At 46.1% G+C, this 22,750-nt stretch overlaps 2 protein-coding genes across 2 annotated transcripts in view; one reads left to right on the top strand and one right to left on the bottom strand.

Annotated features, from left to right (window-relative positions):
• Positions 1-22,750, bottom strand: part of ITGAE (integrin subunit alpha E) — a 43,832-nt gene that overhangs the window by 5,160 nt on the left and 15,922 nt on the right. The window contains exons 17-29 of the mRNA XM_023730999.1: positions 21,859-21,989; positions 20,142-20,305; positions 18,606-18,734; positions 14,740-14,813; positions 10,962-11,094; positions 8,341-8,439; positions 7,583-7,662; positions 7,057-7,137; positions 6,333-6,396; positions 6,094-6,245; positions 2,710-3,640; positions 2,442-2,537; positions 1,184-1,279 (exon numbers count right to left, since the gene is read on the bottom strand). Coding sequence (XP_023586767.1) covers positions 1,184-1,279; positions 2,442-2,537; positions 2,710-3,640; positions 6,094-6,245; positions 6,333-6,396; positions 7,057-7,137; positions 7,583-7,662; positions 8,341-8,439; positions 10,962-11,094; positions 14,740-14,813; positions 18,606-18,734; positions 20,142-20,305; positions 21,859-21,989 — 2,230 coding nt within the window. The remainder of the gene's footprint in view (positions 1-1,183; positions 1,280-2,441; positions 2,538-2,709; positions 3,641-6,093; positions 6,246-6,332; positions 6,397-7,056; positions 7,138-7,582; positions 7,663-8,340; positions 8,440-10,961; positions 11,095-14,739; positions 14,814-18,605; positions 18,735-20,141; positions 20,306-21,858; positions 21,990-22,750) is intronic.
• Positions 2,977-6,048, top strand: HASPIN (histone H3 associated protein kinase). The gene has a single exon (XM_004376128.2). It carries the CDS (start codon positions 2,977-2,979, stop codon positions 5,326-5,328), a length of 2,352 nt encoding a protein of 783 aa, XP_004376185.1. The 3' UTR covers positions 5,329-6,048.

Below are 22,750 nucleotides of genomic sequence, written 5' to 3'. Positions count from 1 at the left end.
AAAATGACAATGATGTAACAGGTCAGATTTGAGTAGAAGAAATGCTCCTGATTTTCAAAGCCTCTTCCTCTTTTCCTCTATTAAACCCCTAAGTTCTCTAAAGTGCCCCAAATCTGCCCTGATGGAGGTTAAGGGAGAAGCAGGGCACAGGATGTTGCTTGTAGCAAACACCAATGGTGGCCTAGTGACAGCAATTCCCTCCTTTCAAATTTTGCTCAGTAATCATGATTGGTCTAAGCCACCATGATAAAGTCACTCCCCTTTGCCAGGGACTGACATGAGACCCAGTTCTCACTGATAAGATATAAGGCATGTCTGCTGGGAGTTTTTAGGAAAGATTTTCCTTCCTGCAAAGGAAGAGCCACATGAAGAAAATACCCTTTGCTACTGACTTCTTGCACCCTACTTTGTACTCTGTGACAGCATAGCATTTGGAGATGTCGCGACTTTGTGCTGGTGCTGAAAGGAGATGTCACCAGCACACTGAGATGGCAGAGCACAAGGATCAAAGGAGCCAGGGTGCTGACCCTGGGTCTGCCCCCCTCGCTACATAAGCAACCTATGCCCTTAAGGGATGTTAGCTAGGCTTCCCCTTACTTGACTAGGAATGCATGTGGGTACACAGCAATTTATACTCAGATTCATTGTAAAAAAAAGGTGTTTATTGTCAGGAGTTACTTAATACTTCGCTTAGGAGTTGAATTTAAAGTAAGAAAAATAATTTTTGGGAATCTATGCTATAGGAATCTCTGGGTGATGCAAAACGTTAACACATCTTGCTGTTAACTGAAAAGTTAATGGTTCATATCCACGCAGAGCCGCCTCAGAAGAATGGCCTGGCAATCTACTTCTGAAAAATCAGCCATTGAAAACTCCACGGAGCACAGTTCTACTCTGACACACTTGGGGCTTCCATGAGTCGAAGTTGACACGACGGCAACTGGTTAGTTATTTCAGCTTGATCCTCTCAGCTTAGGCCTCATATTCAACTTCCTCATTTTACAGATGAAAAAACTGAGGCAGAAGAATCTGACTCGCTCAGGGTCACAAAGGCAGTTGATGGCAAAGCCAAACTCAGAAGTGATAAGACTGGAAAATGGGAAGAGGGCAACAGCAGGGTACCTGTGCAGGGCTCAAAGGCCAGGCAGTTTTCCTAGGACATTACACAGAAAACAGGGATTACCTTAGTTCTATGGTTCTCTGCATTCAGCCCCTCATACAGAGATCTGTTGAAAGATATTTCACCAAGGATCTGCAGTTCAGTTATATTTCTTAGTAACTATAAAATGTAGGGGAAAAAACAAAGCCGATTTTAGAAACGGACTCATTGTTTTTGGACGGTGCTCACCATCTTTCCGTTTAAATGTGCCCCTTCTCTGATATTCCTTAGCCAAGTTGGTGGCCGTGACATCCACAAAGTTACCCAAGCCAGAAACCTGCAGTTATTCCTCAACTTCTTTTCCCTCACCCTTCACCTCATGCTGCCCCTCCTCCCTCAATCAGTTCTTGACAATTTTTTTTTTTTTGGTCTCTCTTGTACCTGACCTTTTTTCTCCATTCCCATTGCTACTGCTTCAGTTCAGGTCTCATCACACTCACCTGGATAACTACAACATGTTAAACTACATCAGTAGTTCCCACTTTTGAATGAGTGATTAGGGAAGGCATCTCTACAGTGACATTTGAGCTAAACACAAGAAGAAACCATCCATGTGAAGATGTGGGGGAAGAGCAGTGTCATGCAGAAGGAACAGCAAGTACAAAGGTCCTGCGGCCAGTAGAATCTTGGCAAACTCGAGGAACAGGAAAGACAGAAGTGCTGGAATATAAGAAGCAGGGAGAAAAAGACTGCTAGGTGATGAAGTTGAAAAAATAGGGACCAGAAAAAAAATACAGAGACCAGATCATGTAGTGCCTTGCAGGGCATGAAAAAAGTGCATGTTTTAGTCTAAGTGTACTCAAATGTCACTTTTTTTTTTTTTTAAGCAGGTGAGTGGCACAATCTAATTTTTGCTTTTAGAAGGTCAAACCTGTTGTGTGCAGAATGATTTGTAGAGGGCATGGCAAGAGGAGAGGCAAAGAAAGCAGGCAGGTTATCGCAACAGCTCCACCAAGTGATGGTAGCCAGAACTACAACAGTAGCAGCGGAAATGGACAGACGTGGAGAGATTTAGGATATACAGTATTTTGGAGGCAGGATGACAGGGCTTGCTGCTGGAATAAATATGAGGTTGTAGGAAAGGGAGGAGTCACAGGTAATTCCTAGAATTTTGGTCTGAGTAACTGGGTAGAGCTTAAAAGGTAAGGAATAAGTTGGGGCAGAAGGTGGATCAAGAGCGCTGTTTTCGACACGTTATATGCCTGATGCTATCAGCCTCTCGAGAAGAGATGCCCAGGACAGCTGGATAATCAAATTTGAAGCGTTTTACAGTCTCAAGTACCTGCTCAGAGTAACTCAAGGAGAGCTCTGCAGCCACGGTTACATTTTCTTTATCTGAAGTGATGGTGCAGTTCACTGAATGCCATTCTTGCACGTACTGGGGGGAAAAAAATCTGGTTAGCATAATTCCTTCTCGTGTGCAAAGGATGAAAAGTTTAACTCATAGCGGAAACCACTCGAGGGTAACGGGTTCGGGGGTATTCTTATGTCACCCACTTCAGGCCGTCCCTCCCTCCCTCCCTCGGCCACGTCGGGACTGCTGCGCTCACCTGAACCCGGTCGCTTCCACAAACGCTCCCCTGACTCTGAGCGCACACAGTATTGGCCTGAAAAGAGAGCCATTCACCGCAACGCAGGGAGGAAAACAAATCGCCATGGTTACCGCCCCCCTCCCAGCTCCTGTGAGACTCGACTGGCTGCGCAGGCGTGAGGCCGGGCGCTAGGACCTGGCGGGTGGGCAGTCCGGTCGGCAGGCGCGTACACTTCACAAGGAAGTCTCGCGGTGTTTGCATTTGAACTGCCTGGCGGGTGCGGCCATGGCGGCGTCGCGCCCGCGACCTGGGAGCCGGCTCTTCAGAACTTACGGGGCTGCGGGTGGCTGGGGGCTGCGGCTGCGGTCGGGGCGGGCAGCCGCACAGTGGTTCCCACCACAAGACCGGAAGCGTTTCTTTAGCAGCAGCAGTAGCAGTGACGCCAGTATCAGCGGCCCCTCGCAGTCTGCCGCTTCGGACGACCCCGACGACCCAGACTTCTGCGGCAGCCCGGTCCGTCAACGGCAGAGGCGCCGTGCCGGCCGAATCTCCAAGGACCGGCCGAGCCTGATCGTGACCCCAAGACGCCTGAGGCTGCGAGCTCGGCCCCCACAGAAGTGCAGCACCCCGTGCGGCCCGCTCGGACCGCCGCCCTTCCCTGACAGCAACCTGGGCCGCCTCAGCCGGGACCTCAGCGTGTGCAGCCAGCCCAAGGACTGCGACGAGCTGGGCGCCAGTGCCTCCCTGTTCAGCTCTCTGGCCTCTCCCAGCAGCCCCGGACCTGCGGCCCCAGCGCCAGCGGACAATGTCATATGTGCCGGTCCCTCCGCCACTCTGGACACAGCCTCTGAAGTTCCGAGAGGCTTCCACTGCCCGGTAGCCGCCGTGAACCGGGCATCTCTCCACTGCTCCCAGGAGGCAGCGGCGGAAGGAGGCAGGTTCACCAGGGCTGCCCACCAAGCCCGTGCCACCCTCAGGTCAGCTCTCTTTAGCCTTATGGACTCAGGAAACCCTGAGAATTCTGAGTTTGGGGCAGATGGGAAGAATATGAGGGAGTCCTGCTGTGAAAAGGAACTGGTGGGAAACAGGGAGGAAGGCCCAGGTTTGGCAAGCACTGGTAAGAAGACAGCCACAGACCAGCGCTCTTGCCAAAACAGTGGGTCTCAAGAGGCTGTCCAGGTAGAATATGAGGAGGCCAGTGGTTGCAAGGGCTGTATGAAAGCTGGGGAAATCAAAAGGCCTGAAAGAAATAGGCCAAGCCGGAAGAGGAAATGTCAGAAGGTAGCAGAAAGCTCCTTGCTCCATTACTACCTGTTTAAAAAGGGCCAAAAGATGAAAACAGATTCATTCCTCACCCAGAACCATTTACAGGATACCTGCTCTTGGACAAGAACCAGGGCCTCCCTCTCTTTCCACAAGAAGAAGATGGTGACCGCTGTGCCAGAAGTGTGCAGCAGCTCCATCATTGCCATTTCTCCTTCGGAGTCCCTCATATCAGAATATTCAAACCCTCCTATCATGAACAGAACAAACGGTGCTCTGTCCCCTTGGCACTCCTCCTCCATATATTTGCTAAGCCCCTTAAAGACTCTACATGTAGACAAAAAGGCATCTGATGCCGAAAAGGTTTATGGGGAATGCAATCAGGAAGGTCCTGTGCCCTTTAGCTGCTGCCTTTCCACAGAAAAATTGGAACACTGTGAGAAGATTGGGGAAGGAGTGTTTGGCGAAGTTTTTCAAACAATTGCTAATCATACACCTGTAGCCCTAAAAATCATTGCTATCGAAGGACAGGGTTTAGTCAATGGATCCCATCAGAAAACCTTTGAGGAAATCCTGCCAGAGATCATCATCTCCAAAGAGTTGAGCCTCTTGTCCGATGAAGTACACAACCGCACAGAAGGCTTTATTGGGCTGAACTCAGTGCACTGTGTCCAAGGGTCTTACCCTCCCTTGCTCCTCAGAGCCTGGGATCACTATAACTCAACCAGAGGGTCTGCAAATGACCGGCCTGACTTTTTTGATGAACACCAGCTCTTCATTGTGCTGGAATTTGAGTTTGGAGGGACTGACTTAGAGCGAATGAGTACAAAGTTGTCCTCCATGGCTACTGCAAAGAGCATTCTACATCAGATCACTGCGTCCCTGGCTGTGGCAGAGGCATCACTGCACTTTGAGCACCGAGATTTACATTGGGGGAATGTGCTCTTAAAGAAGACCAACCTCAAAGAGCTCCACTACACCCTCAACGGGAAGACAAGCTCTATCCCCACCTGTGGGCTGCATGTCAACATCATTGACTACACCCTTTCGCGCTTGGAGCGGGATGGAATAGTGGTTTTCTGTGACATTTCCATGGATGAGGACCTATTTACAGGTGAAGGTGACTACCAGTTTGAGATCTACAGGCTAATGAGGAAGGAGAACAATAACTGCTGGGGTGAATACCACCCTCATAATAATGTGCTTTGGCTACATTACCTCACAGATAAGATTCTGAAACAAGTGACCTTCAAGCATAAAAATAACACCTCTGCCATGAGGCAAGTGAAGCGAGAGATCCAGCATTTCTATAAGACAATGCTGAACTACAGCTCTGCCACTGAGCTGCTCTGCCAACACAGTCTATTTAAGTAAGTCGAACGTGCCGTACAGCCCCAAACTGAGAAGGCACTGATCTTGGAGCCCCTAGAGGTACTGTTTTCAATCCGCATCCCCACAGCAGGGTGGAATTCCCATTCTTACATGTTTTCAAACAAGGATTCTGTTTCCGAGTGGTACTACCGAAATGATTAAACTGCTATGAGCACACTGCACGTGAGAACAACTGTTTACAACTTATAAGGTCTCTTTTGGTCAGCAGAGTCTACTCTGTAAATGCCTTTCCATATTTTCATTTTTGAGCCTTGACACTTTATGTAGCCTGAGCCAAAACAAATTGGGAAAGCACAAGGCCTCCACTGTCATACTGATCAGAGCCTACTGCTTTGGCTTTGGGAACCAGACTACAGACGAGAGGAGTCACAACCGAAAGCAAAGATGCTGCAGCAGAGACCCAAAGAGACAGACTGGAGGGAGGAAAGGAAGACGGTAGATAATTTATAGGAGACCTGAGACAAATGCCACATGTTTATCAAGCTCACTTACCAATCACATAAAGAAGCAGAAGTTTATCCGTTTTCAAAGGAAAAATAAACGTCTCCATGGCTACTAAAAAGGTTTGAATTTTTGCTTATTTTTTCATCAAGGGGAGAAAAACCAAAATGTTGCCTTAAGATCTGAGTGGTTGATATTCCTTCTAAACATGACTTTGGTAATTTACTCCTGTTTTACCATGGTTAATCTAGTTTTTACTCCTTTTCTAGAACTCTAGTTTTTATACTTCTGGGAATCCATAGTCACTCTAGAAGGTGACGTGATTGTGATAGAGAACCGCATTTAAGTACCTGAGTCTTTGTCAGGTTCTTCACTCTTACAACCTGAAAGGCTTGTATTCGGAGTGGAACACAAATTTGCAACTGGAATTTGGCTTCAAAGAGATTTTCCCCATGTATCTGCAAAATAAAATCAGAGAGTGGGAAGTCAAAGCTGGGGTTGCTTTGCCACCTGTAGCTTTGCAGTGATAAGCACTAAGTACTTACATTGAAGAGGAATTCTTTGTGGTCAGAAGGCCTCTGGCTTGTAAGCATGTACATCACCGATGGTCTGCAATTGAGAGGACATGTGTAATGCTACCAACTAAGTACACTAGGACAGAGGGCACTGGATCCTTAAGGGGAATCAAAGCTGGGTGTCAAAATGTGAAGTGGCTGTAGGGCAGTTGGGATGAAGTGGAATATTTGAATTCTGTACACTTGGGCTAGCTCTGTATCACTCCACAGAATGGCCCTACTTTTCTTCCTCTTTATTTTCCCACCCCACAGCCCCTCTCTTCCCTCCTTAGTATCACAAGGGTACCCTTCTGCAGAGAGACCAGTTGGCACTGCTCCTCCTTTGATACCACTGTGGGGTTTCTTGTTGTGGGCTGTCAAGTCGATTCTGACTCATAGCAAGCCTATAGGACAGAGTAGAACTGCCCCATAGGGTTTCCAAGGCTGTAATCTTGACAGGAGCAGATTGCCAGGTTTGAACTGCTGACCTTTTGGTTAGCAGCCAAGCACTTAGCCATTGCGCCACCAGGGCTCATTTTGGAGTTTCCTAGTGTCCTGGAGATCAATGTCGGAGCCTGGTTCTAAGCAGCCTCCTCTTGAAGAAGGGCAAGGCCCACATCCATCCTGACCACCAGTTCCAAGCACAAGACAGACTGCCTGAAGCTATCCCCCAGGCACAGGCAGTCACTGGTGTTGGCCCCTTGGAAGTACTTACTTGGTAAGAACTGCAATGAAGGCATGCTTGAATCGAAGTGTGGTCTTACTGGGCAAAGGCAAAGAACTTCTTTCATTGGAACTAGGAAATAAAGACTGTCAGTTCCCAGCATCCCCGCTTTGTACATTAACAGCTGCTTCTGTATCTTGGCTTCCCAGGGCCATTAGAGGTCAGAAAAGAAAAGGTTCTCAGAGATAAAGCAATTGGAGTACAGAAGAATTTTCAGGAGAGCTTATTAAAGTGCAGATTGTTGGGATTCCCCCTTGACTGGTTCAGTTTGTCTAGGGTGGGGCTGAGAAATCTGCATTTTAACAAGTTCCCCTGCAGGGGTGACTCTGCCACCACGCACCCCCCCCCCCCGCCACCAAGCTGAGTCATTGCAGGGGCACAGGTGCCTTCTGTGGGCTCACGGATACTTCCTCCATGGGCCACAGGGATGGGGAGCCCTCGCTCTCACAGCATGCATGGGAAGGAGAGTTCTTCCAGGGCCACAGCCGGAGCCTAGTGCGATACGGGCACTACTCACTTGGTGATCATCACAGTGATGTCTGCTGTCCTGTTGGGAAAGGCATTCTCCTCTAGCTGCCAAACTACCAAAAGGTCTGCCTGTTTTAAAGGAAAAAAATGGTCACTTGAGCCCGGGTGGCACAGTGGTTGAGAGCTCGGCTGCTAACCAAAAAGTCAGCAGTTCGAATTCACCAGCCACTCCTGGAAACCCTATGGGGCAGTTCTACTCTGTCATATAGGGTCACTATGAGTCAGAATCTATTCGACAGCAATAGGTTTTTTTTTTTTATTTCTCTCTATACCACTCACAACTCAAATTGCTTTCTAATAACTAAACAAGCCTAGGAAACAATTCATACATCCTCATATTTTTGTAGCAACTTCCACATTTGTTATTTCATTTGAGCCTCACTATGTTGATGTAGAGTAAGCAGGACAGACAGCATTATTCCCATTTTACAGATGGAAAAAACTGATCCAGAGAGACCAGTGACTGCCCAGCAACACAAAGACCATCAATAGCCGGTCAGGACTTCCCTTGGGACTCATAATTTTTACTCTGATGCTCCTTCCCTGTTATCCCCAACTCGGGTTTATGTCTATGGCTGTATATTGGGAAACCATCCCCCACCGCCCCCACTCCCTACTTTCAGAGCAACCTTATGGGTTCTCAGTGCTGCTGTGGATTGACTGTGCAGTAAAGAGATGTGGGGACCATGATTGAGAGATTCGGACTCCAGGGGAGTGAGAAGAGCCAACCAATCAAAACAGACTCACAGACGACCTCTTGAATATGGGGTGACCGATCTTGCAGTTCATGACCAGGATAGACACAACTGGCTTAGGGTCATCGCACTGAATATTTGGAAAGGGAGGCTGTGAACACAGAGGAAGACACTGTTGTTGAAGGGAAAAAAAAAAGAAGCAATTCCCTCACATCAATTCAGCAAACATTCACTGATTTCTCCATATGCCAGGCACCCCTATCTGGAGCACAGAATACAGAAATCAAACTTGGTCCCTGCCTTCCTCCCAGTCAGATCATTAAGGAATTTAAATACAAGGCCTAAAGAGTAGGTCTGTGAGAGGAGTACAGAGAATACCAGCAGACAAAGAGATTAATTCCAACTAATGTTGTCAGTTGTTGTCGACTATTCTGACTCATGGCGACCCTGTGTGTGCAGAGAAGAACTCCTTCACAGGGTTTTCAACACTGTGACATTTTGGAAGCAGATCATCAGGACTGTTTTCTGAGGCGCGTCTAAGTAGGTTTGAACTGCCAACCTTTCAGTTAGTAGTTGAACGCTTAAACATTTGCACCACCCAGAGATTCCTTAATTCCAACTAGGAGAAATCTAAAGTCTTCGTGGGGAGGGAGACGTTTGGACTGGGCCTTGGACCGATGCACCTGTAATATACTGAGATGGCTGGAAGGAGGTGTGAGCCCAAGCCCTGCCATGCAGCCTTTCTCAACCATGGCTCCTCATCTGGACCACAGATGGTACTTCACTAGTTTCATTCAGGATGCATCGGAGTAAGTTCATTTTTTTCACATAATGGATGCTGTCCTCTCTCAGTGAGCCTAAAGCTCACCGGGGACAAACTTGTGGTTCAAAAACGTCAGGTTTATTGACTCATTGCAGTGAGGAAAACCCCACTGTGGTGCATCCAGGGCTTTGAACCAGTTCAGTCATGGCTGATGAAGCAAAATTGGACCAAACACAAAATTTTTTAATTTGGGTGAAGCAGAACAATAAGAATGGGAAAAATGAAGGGTTGAAGCCCTGGAATGGGAGACTCAGAAGAGACGTAGTGAGCTCCTTCAGAAGCCTGATGTGGGAGATTGGATTACTGTCAGGAATGTGGAGGATGACATATTCAAAGTGGTGAGGTTGGCCTCCATCTATGAGTGGGGCACCACTGTTTCTGACTCTGCTGGTCAAGAGATTTGATTGCCATGCAACTCACATGCTGCCCTTGTTTTCTAAGAAGGAGATTAAGTTTCTAGCAGGGCTTCAATCTGTAATTTTTCCCGTTCCTCTTATTGTCCTGCTTCACCCACCTTTTAAAAATTCAGGTCCGTTCAGGTTTTACTTTATCAGCCATGACTGAACTGGGCAGAACTGGTTTGAAGCCCTGGGTGCATCTCATTAAAAAAAAAAGACAGATTAAAGTATTCTGGGGAAGAGTGGAATTTAGGTGAAATTTAAATAAAGCAGTATTTTCATAGGCTTAAAGCAAGTAGGGCTGTTGTAAAGGGGTCAGTCAACATCAGGTCTGGACTGCGACATCACCCAAGGACTCATTTCCTTGGAAACTCTAAAGTTAAGATAGATCCGCAATGATGTGTCCAAAAACTCTTTATCTGAAGTTCTGCAACTCAGAAATCGAGACTGCTTCTCTTTGTCAAAGTGACTTAGACTCTCCAGGCAAGAGCAAAATGGTTTTATAATTACTGATGTAACTTCCGACAGCAAAGTTTCTGATAGTCTATGATTTTAGAGAGCAGAACACAATTTTTCAGTTTTATGATACTTTCCAGCTTCAGGGTGTCCGTGGGAGAAATACTGTCTCCTATTATCTTTGCAGCTGGCTTTGTGTCTGTGATCCCAACCTAATGAATAAAAAAAAGAAAGAAAAACCCGAACCCATTGCCATCAAGTCAATTCCAACTCTTGGCAACCTCATGTGTGTCAGAGTAGAACTGTAATCCGGAGGGTTTTCAAGAGCTGTGATCTTATGGTGGAGTCCCTGGGTGATGCAGTTAAGCTACTTGACTACTAAACAGAGGGTGGCGGTTTGAGTCCACCAAGAAGCGCCTTGGAAGAAAGGCCTGACAATCTGCTTCCTAAAGGTCACAGCCTTGAAAACTCCATGGAGCACAGTCCTATTATACAACACATGGGGTCACCATGAGTCAGAATCAACTCGACGGCAACTGGTTTGGTTTGGATTTTTTATTGCCAAGCCTTTCTTCTGTGGTGCCAACCTTTCAATTAGTAGCTGAGCGCCAACAGTTTGCGCCACTCAGGGACCTACCTGATGAATGGCAAGACAGATTTTTACTTTCCCAGGCCAGTTAATTTCTACTCTCTCAAGGCCTTACAGCATTAAAGTTTATTTATCTCTCAGAACCCTGGTTAAGAAAGGCTACAGGCAGAAAGGAGTGTTGGTGCAACAAAAGGGCACCATTGGAGGTTCTGGAGGCAGAGAATGGCGTGACTGGTCCATGGCATATGGATGGATTGCAGGGGATTCACGTAGTTAATAAACATTTATTAGATGGACCAGGATGAAGCCGGAGGCAGGAGAACCAGGCAGGAGGTCGCTGCAAAAAAACAGGTATGAGTGAGGGACAGACATGAACAGCCTGTTTCCGAAGCTGCTCTCATAGTTACCTTTTGTATCCTTTTAAACTGTAAGTTTCTGGGGTATTTCAAAGTCAAGTTTGTCCTGTAGGAATCTTCCCCAGCGTTAGTTACATTAATGTTCATAGTCAGCTCCTTTGTGAGACCCACCACCAATTCCTCCCTGCACAGGGTATATGAACAGATAAAAATGTTACCAGTTTACTTAATCTGGAAAAACCTAGATACAATATAACCCCACCCACTGCTGTCGAGTCAGATTCCGACTCATAGCAATCCTATAGGACAGAGGAGAACTGCCCCATAGGGTTTCCAAGGTTTTAAATCTTTATAGAAGCAGACTGCCACATCTTTCTCCCACAGAGCAGCTGGTGGGTTCGAACTGTCAAGCTTTCAGTTAGCAGGTGAGTGCTTTAACTTCTGTGCCACCAGAGCTCCATACGCAATATAATAGCCCTTTTTTTTTATTCTTCGTTTTTTAAATTTTATTTTAATAGCCCATTTTTAATTGACTTCTTAGGTAAGCTGCCTACAGGATACATTAAGCCTAGAGCATCTTTCCTTCAACATAAGCAAACACCTGGACTGCCACACTCCCTTAGCTGATGTGGAAGATGGTATTTATTTATTATTTATTTATTTAGTGCTTACCATGTACCAGGGACTGTGCTAAATGCTTCATGTGCTCAATTAATTCTCATAACCCTATGAAATAGTAATTACTCTGATTCCATTTTATATGGAGGAGGAAACCAGAGTCTAGAAAAGCAGCCTCAGAAGGAGTTGGGAGAATTAGGTCCAGATCCTGTTCCTACTACCAATTTATTGTGACCCTAGGCAAGGGACTTCATTACACAAATTCTTCCACTCTGCAGATACTCTGCTCAGCACTGGAGATCAGTGGCACACAAGACAGACACTGTGCCTGCCCTCATACAGCTTCCCCTTTCTTGGCCTCAGCCTTCCCACCTGCAAGATCATTAAGGCCCTGCCACCTTAAAGGCTGGATCTGTTTAGCCTGGAGAAAAGAAGACTTGGGGATACACGAGAACTTCCTTCAGGCCACAGAGGTACTGGGGCCCCAGAATGCAGAACCAGCGTCTGTAGTTGAGATCTACAAGAACAGACATTAACATCAGAAAGAAGACTTTCCAACCATCTGAAAGCCCAAAGAAGGAATGTGCAGCTCTGGGAAGAAATGAGATGTATTTGAAAAAAAAAATCACTCTGGCAGCTGAGAAAAGGACAGATAGACTGGAGAGAGAGATAGGAGGCAGAGACCAGTCAGAGCATCTGATCTGACAGATGACATGTGGCTGAAATAAGACAGCAGTAGTGGGGTATAGGGGAAGGGTAGAAAGCAAAGATGAGAGCAAAAGAGAGATAAGAGTAGGATGAGTCCTGAGTTTCCAGCTTGGAGACTGAATAGTGCTATCGACTGAGGGAGTGAACACAGGAGGAAGGCCAGACTGGTGGCTGAGATGGTGAGTTCAGCTTGGGACATGAGGAGAGGTGCCTGTAGGATAACAAGGTTGTTGTTAATTGCCATAAACTCATGGTGACCCCACACGTGCAGAGTAGAACTGCTCCACAGGGTTTTCAAGGCTGTGATCTTTCGGGAGCAGATCACCAGGCTTTCTTCTGAGGAGCCTCTGGATGGGTTTGAACTGCCAACCTTTTGTAGTAGTCAAGCGCTAGCCAGGGACTCCTGGATAACAGGTAGAGATGTTTAAATGTCAGCTGAATAGAGCCCAAGAGAGAACTGAGAGTCATCAGAATATTTAACAAGGATTCTTAACCTGAGGTCCAGGGACAGTATCAGAGGGTCCTGAGTGCAAACATTTATGTATTACATGGGATCTTCTAGGGAGAGGGGCCTGTAGCTTTCATTAGGTTCTTTCAGGGATCCAGGTCCACAGAAAGGTTAAAAACCACTGATTCAGTTGGATGCTGACAATTAGGCTCCATAATACTTTTGAATAAAGAGGAGACATACTTGCTATGTACACTAGGTGGTAGTATTGGGCAAGCTGTGTGTGCTGTATTTATAGTCCACAGAGACTTCCCTGGGCGGGGGGGTTCTAGGCTGTAATTAATTCCTTGTTGGAAACAGCTGCATCTGCTTGTTAGGCTTGATTCCAAACCACTTTAATGTCTTGAATTGGGCCCTCAGTGATTGGGAAGGGCAGCCTCAAGCCAGCCACATCTGAAATGCAATTCCTGCACACTATGAGCGGGCTTACCAGGACTCGGGGATCAGCATTCTTCCTCATAGATGCCAGCTTTGCCCAGCTGAGGATCACCAGTACCATGTTACACCCACAGAACTAGTGGCCAGGGAGGGCATTTTAGGACCCCCACATATCCAAAACCAAACTCCTGGTCTTTCCCTCCACACTCTGCCTCCAAAACCATTCTTCCAAAGGTTTCCCCAATTCAGTTGTCACTCCATCTTTCTAGAATTCAGTGTAGTCCAGTAGAACTTTTTGCAGTAATGGAAACGTTGTATACATGCGCTGTCCAATACCACTAGCCATATGTGGGTATTGAACACTTGAAAAGTGGTAACCAAGGAATAGAATTTTTCATTTTATTTAATCTTAGTTAATTTAAATAGCCAAATGTGGCTAGTGGCTACCGTATTGGACAGCACAGTTCTAGATGCTCAAGCAGAAACCTGTAAAGACATCTTAGGTCCCTCTCTTTGTCTCATTCCCCACATGCAATCTATCAGCAAATCCTGTGGGCTCTAGCTTCAGAATATATAACTGCCTTCATTGCCACCACCCTGGTCCAAGCTACCATCACCTCTCACTTGAGTTATTACAGCAGCTCCACCTTTCTTCCTACACTTTATTCTCAACACAGCTGCAAGAACGATCCTGTTAAAATGCCATTCCTCCGGCTCCCCAGCTCACAGTAAAAGCCCTTATGGAAGGCCCAGGAAGCCCTATATAACACCTCGCCTCCCCAAATTACCTCTCTGACCTATTTTCCTACTACTCTCTACCTCCCTCCCTCCAATCCAACCACACTGGTGTCCCTGCCATTCATCCCACCTGCCAGGCATGCTCTCAGCTCAGGACACGTGCAGGTGCTCTCAGACATCCACACAGCTCGTTCCCCCACCTCCTCCTGTCTTTGCCAGAATGTCGCCTCTCAGGGAGGCCCTCCCTGACAGCCCTACATACAACTGCAACTCCACCCCCACCCGGCACTCCATCCTGCCTTCCTTGCCTTATTTTGCTCCATACTACATCTGGTCAACATATTTTATAGTTTACTTATTCATTATTTTGTCTCCTTAAAGGCATCAGGAGGGCAGGGATTTTGTCCCTGTTGTTCACTGATATATCCCCAAAACCTAGAACAGTGCCTGGCACAGAGTAGGGGCTCAATAAATATCTCATGAGTGAATGAATGAATCTGGCCAAGAGGTGAGCCAGGGAAGAAGTTACCTCTAACTGAGGTGGTCCTGGGAGTGAGGGACACTGGGTTATGACAACAGCATTGTTCAGGATGTTAAGAAACCTGGGTTCAAAGTCTATCAAATGACCACTGTAATCCCACACAGGCCCCTCAACTACTGAGCCTCAGTTTCCTCATCTACAAAATGGAAATATAAACTTCCATCCTGCTTCCCTCGGCTGAGGATGCAATGAGATGAAATGCAAAAGCCCTTCATGGGCTTTGAGGAGAAGGCAGGAGGAAGTAAGCAATCAATCCTGATGAAGGTGTGGCCCAGGTAAGCCTTCAGGGTGAAGCCTTCCATTAACTGCAGAAACTGTGAGGACAGGATCCAACTCACTGAGAGATGGTGGTGGTCAGCTGTAACTTAGCTTCACAAAACAGCTTATCCTTGCAGGCCTTCTCGTAGGGCAGCTGTAAGCAGACAAAGAAAGGCAGGATCAGCCCAGGACCCTGCCACCCCCTGCAGCCCTGCCTTGTGATCTTCTTCAGAGAACCCACTGTCCTGCTTACTCTAAGAAGACAGTTACAGGGGGGTGAAGCTGGGATGGTGCCCGCCTGGCCAAGAGACCTGTGACTGTGACATTCCTTGGTCTACCCTATGAAGATCGTCAGGATAAGGGATGTATCTGGTCCTACAGTACAGGCACACCATAAGTCAGGCCTCTGGCCAAGATCAAAAATGGGATGATCATCCTGGAATCGTGGAGTGCCGTCACATGCACATCAAGAGAAAGTAGTGACACATGCAACTCACTTCTTTGAACACATTTGGGAAGAAAAACTACGTGAAGAAAAGCTTCTTTAGTTCTTTCAGATACAGGCAGAACAGCCGGGGCAGGAAGGGGGAAATCTAATCAAATACTGTCAGGGCCCAGTCCTGTGAGGTCCTCTGCCCTTATGGCCAGACTTCCCCGTAGGTTAAATATTTCCCCTATAATCTTGCCCAAACTAAAACAAGCTAACCTTAAAAGTCACGTTTGGTCCAAGAGGCCCAGTCCAGGTTGAAAAGCCCTAGTCTAGGTTGAAAAATCAACATTTTTAAAGTAGCAGGCTGTATTTTTATGATGACAGAAACATAGCCAGCTCCTTAACTAGCTCCCCAGCAGTCAGTGATCACCTCAGCAGCCTTACAAAGGAACTGCTACTGTGGGCTGGGACTGGAATGGGGGTCCAGAGCTAGGAAGGAGACTTTCTACTTCCTGGAGAAGCGACACACAGTTTGCAGAACCAGAGCCTGCAGCTCTGACTGTGTTAACCGTTTTGTGTAGGTGTTTTTGTTTTTTGCAGTTTTTTATTGTTGTAAATATATAGGTAACAAAACATTTGCCATTTCAACAATCTTCGCATGTTGTTTTGTTTTTAAAATAGCTAAGTAGCCTGCTCTTTTTCACCTAAATTCAGTGAAAGAGAACAGGGTTAAAGCACCTAAGCTTTCAGCTAGAACTCATTCTCTGGAAACATATAAATGCCTAACACCAGGCAATTTCTCCTCACCCATTTTATAGGTGAGACTTTTTTTAATCTCTTTACCAAGCCATCATAGTAATGGCTGAAGGTAATAATCATAAACAGATGTTAAACAGGATACGTACTTAAATTAATTACAAAGGGAAATATCACCAGTAATAGGAAAGTCAACATCATTGCCTCCTGACACGATGCACTGAGAAAGACAAAACATCACTTCTGTGATAGTCCTGCCAAAAATTCACAACCTGAGTTTAATCACGAGAAAATACCAGACAAACTGAAATGGGGAACAGTCTATAAAATAATTGGCATGACTCAAATTCTTAAAAAGTCCAGACTTACTGGACCAGTTGAGACTGGAAGACTCCCCAAGACTATTGCCCTGAGATACTCTTTAAACTTGAAGCGAAACTAGTCCCTGAGGTTACCTTTTAGCTAAATAACAGAGTGGCTCATAAAATAAAGAATACAACCTGTTCCTTTACAAAATCATCTATGAGACCAAATGGTCAACAATTACCCTAAAGCAAAGATGAGAAGGTAACAGAACAACCAGAACGGAATTAATGAGAATGTTGACACATTGTGAAAAATGTAACCAATGTTACTGAATAATTTGTGTAGAAATTGTCAAATGGGAACCTAACCTGCTGTTTGTCCAGAATGTTCCTTAGAAGCGAGGATGGAGAGACTTGGTCTCATGTACTTTGGACATGTTATCAGGAGGGACCAGTCCCTGGAAAAGGACAGAATGTTTGGTAAAGTAGAGAGTCAGCGAAAAAGAGGAAGACCCTCAACAAGACGGACTGACACAGTGGCTACAGCAATGGGCTCACACACAGCAGTGACTGTGAGGATGGCGCAGGACTGGGCAGTGTTTCCTTCTGTTGTACACAGTGTTGCTATGAGTCGGAACCGACTCGATGGCACCTGCCAACAACAACAATGATATGCTGTGTAAACTCTCACTGAAACACGATAAAATATTTAAAATAAATAAAATAAAGTCACACGTCATTAAAGACAAAGAAAGACTACGGAGCTATTCCAAATTAAAGGAGACTGGTCGCCATGAGTCAGAACTGACTCCTTGGCGACTAACAACAAAGACAAATGGCAGCGAAATGCAATGAATAATCCTGAATTGGATCTTGGACCAGAAAAAAACTCTTCCTAAAAGGACATTAATAGGGCAACTGGCAAAATGGGAATAAAGTGTGTGGATTAGATAATAGTATTTTATCAATGTTAATTTCCTGATTTTGATAATTTTGCTGTGGTTATATAAGAGAATGTCTTTAAATTTTAGGAAATATAAACTGAAGTATTAGGGAGTCAAGAGGTAGCATGTCTGTCCCTTACTTTCAAATGGTTCAAAAAATAATACGTATGTGTGTATCTATTTGTATGTGTGTATACATTACACCCAGAGAGAGAGAGGGAAGGAACAGTGAAGCAAACATAGTAACATGCTAATGTTTGGAGAATCTGGGTAAAGGGTATATGGAAATTCTCTGTACTATTCTTGTAACTTTTCAGTAAATCAAATATTTCTAAATAAAAAGCTTTAAAAAGCAGAACATATATAATCAGTGATAATCTACTTATCACCAACATTTTATTACATTAGTTCTCCCAACTTTCTCTGAATCATCTAACTTGCTGTCAATACCAAAAAGAAATGGCCTTTAAATACAATCTCTTCAGCTAAGAAATGAAGATGACAATCTTCAATCACAGGGGACCTGATTCTCCCTCTTTCTAGGCAGATGAGCAATGGGAACAGTCACCCTGATTATGCTGTTCTATTTCTTCTTACTATTGTGACTGGTATATTGGGTATTGGAGAGCAGGTGCTTTTTTTTTTAATTGAAACTTAAGGTTGATATAGTTTAAGTCAACTTAGTCAATGTAATTAACAGAGCATTTCTGTAAACATATCAGACAGTCTATATGTGTCCTATGATTACCTGAGGCTTTTCTGTGCCAGCATGAAAACCTTTGGCTTTTTTTTTAAGACTCAGTTCATTCCAAATGACTGTAATTAATTGCTTTTTAATGCTTACCTTGTCACTTCTTTGTTCTTGCTGATCTTTCTAGACTCTATGAGTCTAGAAATAGAGACTGACAGAACAGTCTGGTGGACAGGATGGGAAAAAATCACCCTAGATCCACAGGCTCAGGAACCCTGGCTGTTTGCACACACCCCCACCCCCCGCCCCGATCTCCCTTTGTTACGAAGTTTCTTGTGACACTGCTGGACACCAGGAGAAAAGCTTAGGGGGAGGTTTGGTGGGCCAGACATCCAGCCTGAAGGCCCTGGGCAGGGCCTTGTAGGCAGGTACGCCAAAGGGTATGCCCCCTGCAGCACAAGGCAAGACAGCTGCAGTCCAGCCCCCACAGGGGACCTACACCGCTCAGTCATCAGAGACCCTTGTCAAGTGAAGATCCTGGTACCCAACCCATATGCTTCATTAAATACGTAACAAGCACTTTTTGTGAACATAAAGGAACTGACCTTGGGCAGTGGTTTGGAGACCTGTGTTACCCATCAGTGAGGCCCTGGGCAAGTTAACATCTTCTCCAGGACTCAGTTTCCCCATTTATCCAGTGAGGGGCCTGGCTACTATCTGGAGGCCCTTCCACCTTTAACATTTTTTAAGTTAGGGGAGTAGGTGTTTTTTGCGGGGATGGCCCTTTGGAGGGTTGGGTCCTAGTTGTGGGCCCAGTCACCTGGAAGATGGCAGAGGGCTCAGTGTAGAGGTCCAGGATGGGATAGGGATGGTCCTTGTGGGTCTTGGGAGTCTGGAGTTGGTAGCTGACCTTGACACTGACGTTGGAGAAGCGGTCTTCCTCATAGAGCTGCAGGGCCACCAAGGAAGGCAGGTTTGGAGAGGGGGGAGGAGATGACAAGGAGAACACTTGTAACTCTGATGTAGGTGTAATAAGAAGTAAACAATGCAAGTGGTGAGTCAGAAGTCCTAAGCATCTTCCCAATAAGCCAGGCTGAAAGGAAGCTTCCTTCAAACAAGCTTCCATGAGTTTTGGAAAAAAAAAAAAAAAATCTTCCTTGATTTGCTATGGCCTCTAACTTTTTCTGGTTCTCATCCCAACCACAAAGGGGTCTGGCCATCAGGAGTTAAGAACTGGTTTGGACTTTATTCATGGGGCAAGTGGGAGCCACTGACAGGAAGTCATGGTCACATGACAAGGGTATTTTACAAAGATCTTTCTCAAAGCAGCGGGGAGGACACATATAAAAACCAAACCCATTGCCATCGAGTCGATTCTGACTCATAGCAACCCTATAAGACAGAGTAGAGCTGCTCCATAGGGTTTTCAAGGAGCAGCTGGTGGATTCGAACTGCTGAATGGTTAGCAGCTGAGCTCTTAACCACTATGCTATCGGGGCTCTGGAGGACATGGTAAAAAACCAAAAAAAACGTTGCCGTCGAGTCGATTCTAACTCGTAGCGATTTTAGAGAGGTAAAACCTAAGACGAGGGACTCACTTAGATGCCATTTGCCATTCTCTTTGCTCAAATGAGCGTTTCTGCCATGATATGAGCTTTGAAGACATGAAAATAGGTGACTATGATTCTCTGGTGGAAAATGCAGTTATGCTTTTATTTCAGGAAGGCCATAGACTTGCTAGAAACTCTTTCTTAATCCAAGTAATAAATCCAATTTCACCTTGGAAACAGATGTATAATAGAAGTATCGTTCATGAGCTTGTTCACTGGACTAAATGATGTTTACAGGTCCAAGTTCTAGGTCCTGTCAGGCTCTGAATCCTGACAAATACATTTTTTCATGTCTCTGAGCACCTTTGCCGGGAGTAAATATCTCTAAATGATAACTTTTGTCTTTCTATTTCTTCCTTTCAATCACTTAAATTTGCTGACGTTGACCCCCATAAAGGCTCTCAGCCTCACTGTTATTGTCAGGTGACGACTGATCACGTGGGGGAGGGACACCTGGGGTTCCTGATTTATTACAAGAAAAATGCCAGCAATTAGAGCATTTCTCTTTTTGTCCAGGTTTCCAGGAAGCTCAGAGACGTAGTGTTCAATTTCATTAGGTTTCTTTAATCTGGATTTCTGGTATAACTATCTCCATTTCCCATGCTGTTACATGGTTCTTGATCTATTATCGTTATTTCCATTGCCATATTTATATGTATAAGTATATTTCCTTCTTTGCATGCACCTCAAATCCTTTCTCAATGATACACACCCCTCTGGGCTCTGTTTTAAACCCTTCCACTTACCTTTCTCTCCGTGGGGAGGAGCTGAAAGGACTCACAAAGACAGGACCCACTGCCCCACTCCTTAAGAGTGCTCAGACAAGTTTTCACATCCAAACACTGCAGCCTTTTCCTCTTCTTCTTCACATCCACGTCCAGTGTGAAGTTGAGAGACGTCTCTCTGAGACCTGGGAAGAGATGTCTCTCTGAAGCTTTCCTGATGAGGCTGGAACTGGCAAGCCCCAGGTACAGGGCCCCCAGACTGCCTGAGGTTCCTGTGAGCCCCTCCTGAATGGTGTCTCCCGCAGTCACTTCCCTGGGGCAGGACCCCTGAGTTTCTTCTTTCCTTCAAAGGTACTTTCTCATGGCCTCTGGCACCTAGCTAGGGTCCCTCAGTGCATACCAAACCCAGACCAGCACATTCCAGGGCTGAGTCAGCCTTCCCTGTGGGAGGAAGGCTCAGGGAGGAAGCTAGGGTTGAGAGAGAAAAATAAGGAGGAGGAATACCAAAGAATAGAAACTGAGGATAGCAGAGCTGGAAGCATCTTGGGGATTACCTAGGCCAATTCCCTTACTGACAGAACAGAAACTGGGGCCCAGAGAGGGAAGACACCTGTCCAGCATCACACAGCCACTCAGCAACTGCTATTCACATTCTGTGCCCTGAGTCTTGCAGCCTATACAGCTGGAACTGATAGGTCTGTCACTTTCTAGCCCTGGATTCAATAACGTCCTCCTGCTGAGGTGAAGTCATCCACCCCAGGAGAGTGCTCTCTGACCTGCGAGAAGCAGAGCGATATCTCAAGGATAGTTACTGAGATGAGGCCTTGGGGACTGTTGCTGAGGGATTAATCTGGAGGGAAGCTCTTGGGTTGCCGGTAAATTCCTGGGCTGTGAAAGCCAGGCCCAGCCTCTGCCTGCTGGAAACAGTATCCAGTGTAAGGTGAGGGCTTGGGAGGGGAGGCAGGGCCTGGGCCAGGGAGACTCGATAATGGGGGAAGGGGAGAAGATGTAAATCAGAGAGAAAGAGGAAAGGGCAATTTTCAGGAATCCCTGCATACACATACACGCTTGTGGGCAGAGTTTCCAAAAAACCCAAACCAAATCCATTGCCATCGAGTCGATTCCAACCATAGTGACCCTATAAGACAGAGTAGAACTGCCTCATAGGGTTTCCAAGGAGCGCCTGGAGGATTTTAACTGCCGACCTTTTGGTTAGCAGCCACAGAGATCCAGGTAGATGGAAAAATGGCTGCCTTTTTCTGAATCTTCTTTCAGAAACTCAACCCTTCAACCCTGAGGAAGGGATTCAATACCCTTGCTCCCAACAGGGTCAGATAAATCTCTTCAGAGTGCGGACTCAGCATCAGACCACCCTTTCCTGGGGCAGTTCACATTTAACAGAACCTAATGTCAAAGTGGAGACCTGGTAGCATGGTGGTTAAGAGCTCAGCTGCTAATCAAAAGGTTGGCAGTTTGAATCCACCAGCCGCTCCTTGGAAACCCTATGTTCTACTCTGTCCTATAGGGTTGCTATGAATTGGAATTGACTCAACGGCAAAAGGTTTGGGGTTTTTTGTTTGTTTGGTCATGTCAAGGTAGCTAAGCTCTAAAGGATTTTAAGTACCAAGCCCTCACACCAACCACCCACCTCACGCATACACAGTCCTCTTTCCCTGCCCACTATAGAACCAACAAGGGATGAGTACAACATGGGTGGGTCAGCTGCGCTGCCTGTTACCTGTCTCAGTGGCTGGGGTCCCAGAGCTGATTTCAAAGCACAAATGCACATTCACACTGCCGTTGAAGCCAATAGGCACTGCCTCGGGGCTGAAGTTCATGGACACCTTCAGGTGAACCACCGGTCTTGAGCTAAGACAAGAGCAAGAGGACCATGAGATGCGACTGTAGAACTTCTGGGCCAGGGCTTGACTGATTCATTCATTCATCTCCAGTACGCCAAGTACTATTCTGAATCCTCAGGATACAGTAGAGAAAGAGGTATGTCCCCTCTCTAGTGGGAAACCAGACAACAAGCAAATAAACAAGAAGAAACAGGAAAATACTATGTATTGATAATGTTATGGAATTCCTGGGTGGCATATATGGTTAAGTACTCGGCTACTAACCAAACGGTTGGGAATTTGAATCCACTCAGAGGAACCTCAGAAGAAAGGTCTGGCAATCTACTTCCAAAAGATCATAGCCATTGAAAACCCTATGGAGCACAGTTCTATTGGGACACACACGAGGTCGCCACAAGTCGGAATAAACTGGACAGCAGATGGTGGTAAAACTATAATAAAAATAGAGCAGGCTAAGGAAATAGAGACTGCGACCTACTTAGATTGGGTGCTCAGGGATGGCCCCACTGCTGAGGAGGCATTTAAGTTGAGATCTGTTAACAAGAAAGAGCCAGCCATGTGACGATCCGGGAGAAGAGTGTGCCAGGGGTGAGCTTGGTTTGTCTGACAGATACAAAGGTCACTGTGACTGGTGCATAATCTGTGAGAGATGGCAGTAACAGGGATGAGAATGGAGGCCATGGTAAGGGGTTTGGATTTTCCTCTACACGGGAGCCACTGCGGGGTTTTCAACAGCAAAGTGAAGGGACCATTCCGCTCTGTGGAGAA

The sequence above is a fragment of the Trichechus manatus genome, unplaced genomic scaffold (genome assembly GCF_000243295.1).
Source record: "Trichechus manatus latirostris isolate Lorelei unplaced genomic scaffold, TriManLat1.0 scaffold00040, whole genome shotgun sequence".
In the NCBI taxonomy this organism is placed as follows: domain Eukaryota; kingdom Metazoa; phylum Chordata; class Mammalia; order Sirenia; family Trichechidae; genus Trichechus; species Trichechus manatus.
This window is presented reverse-complemented; position numbering and strand designations above follow the sequence as displayed.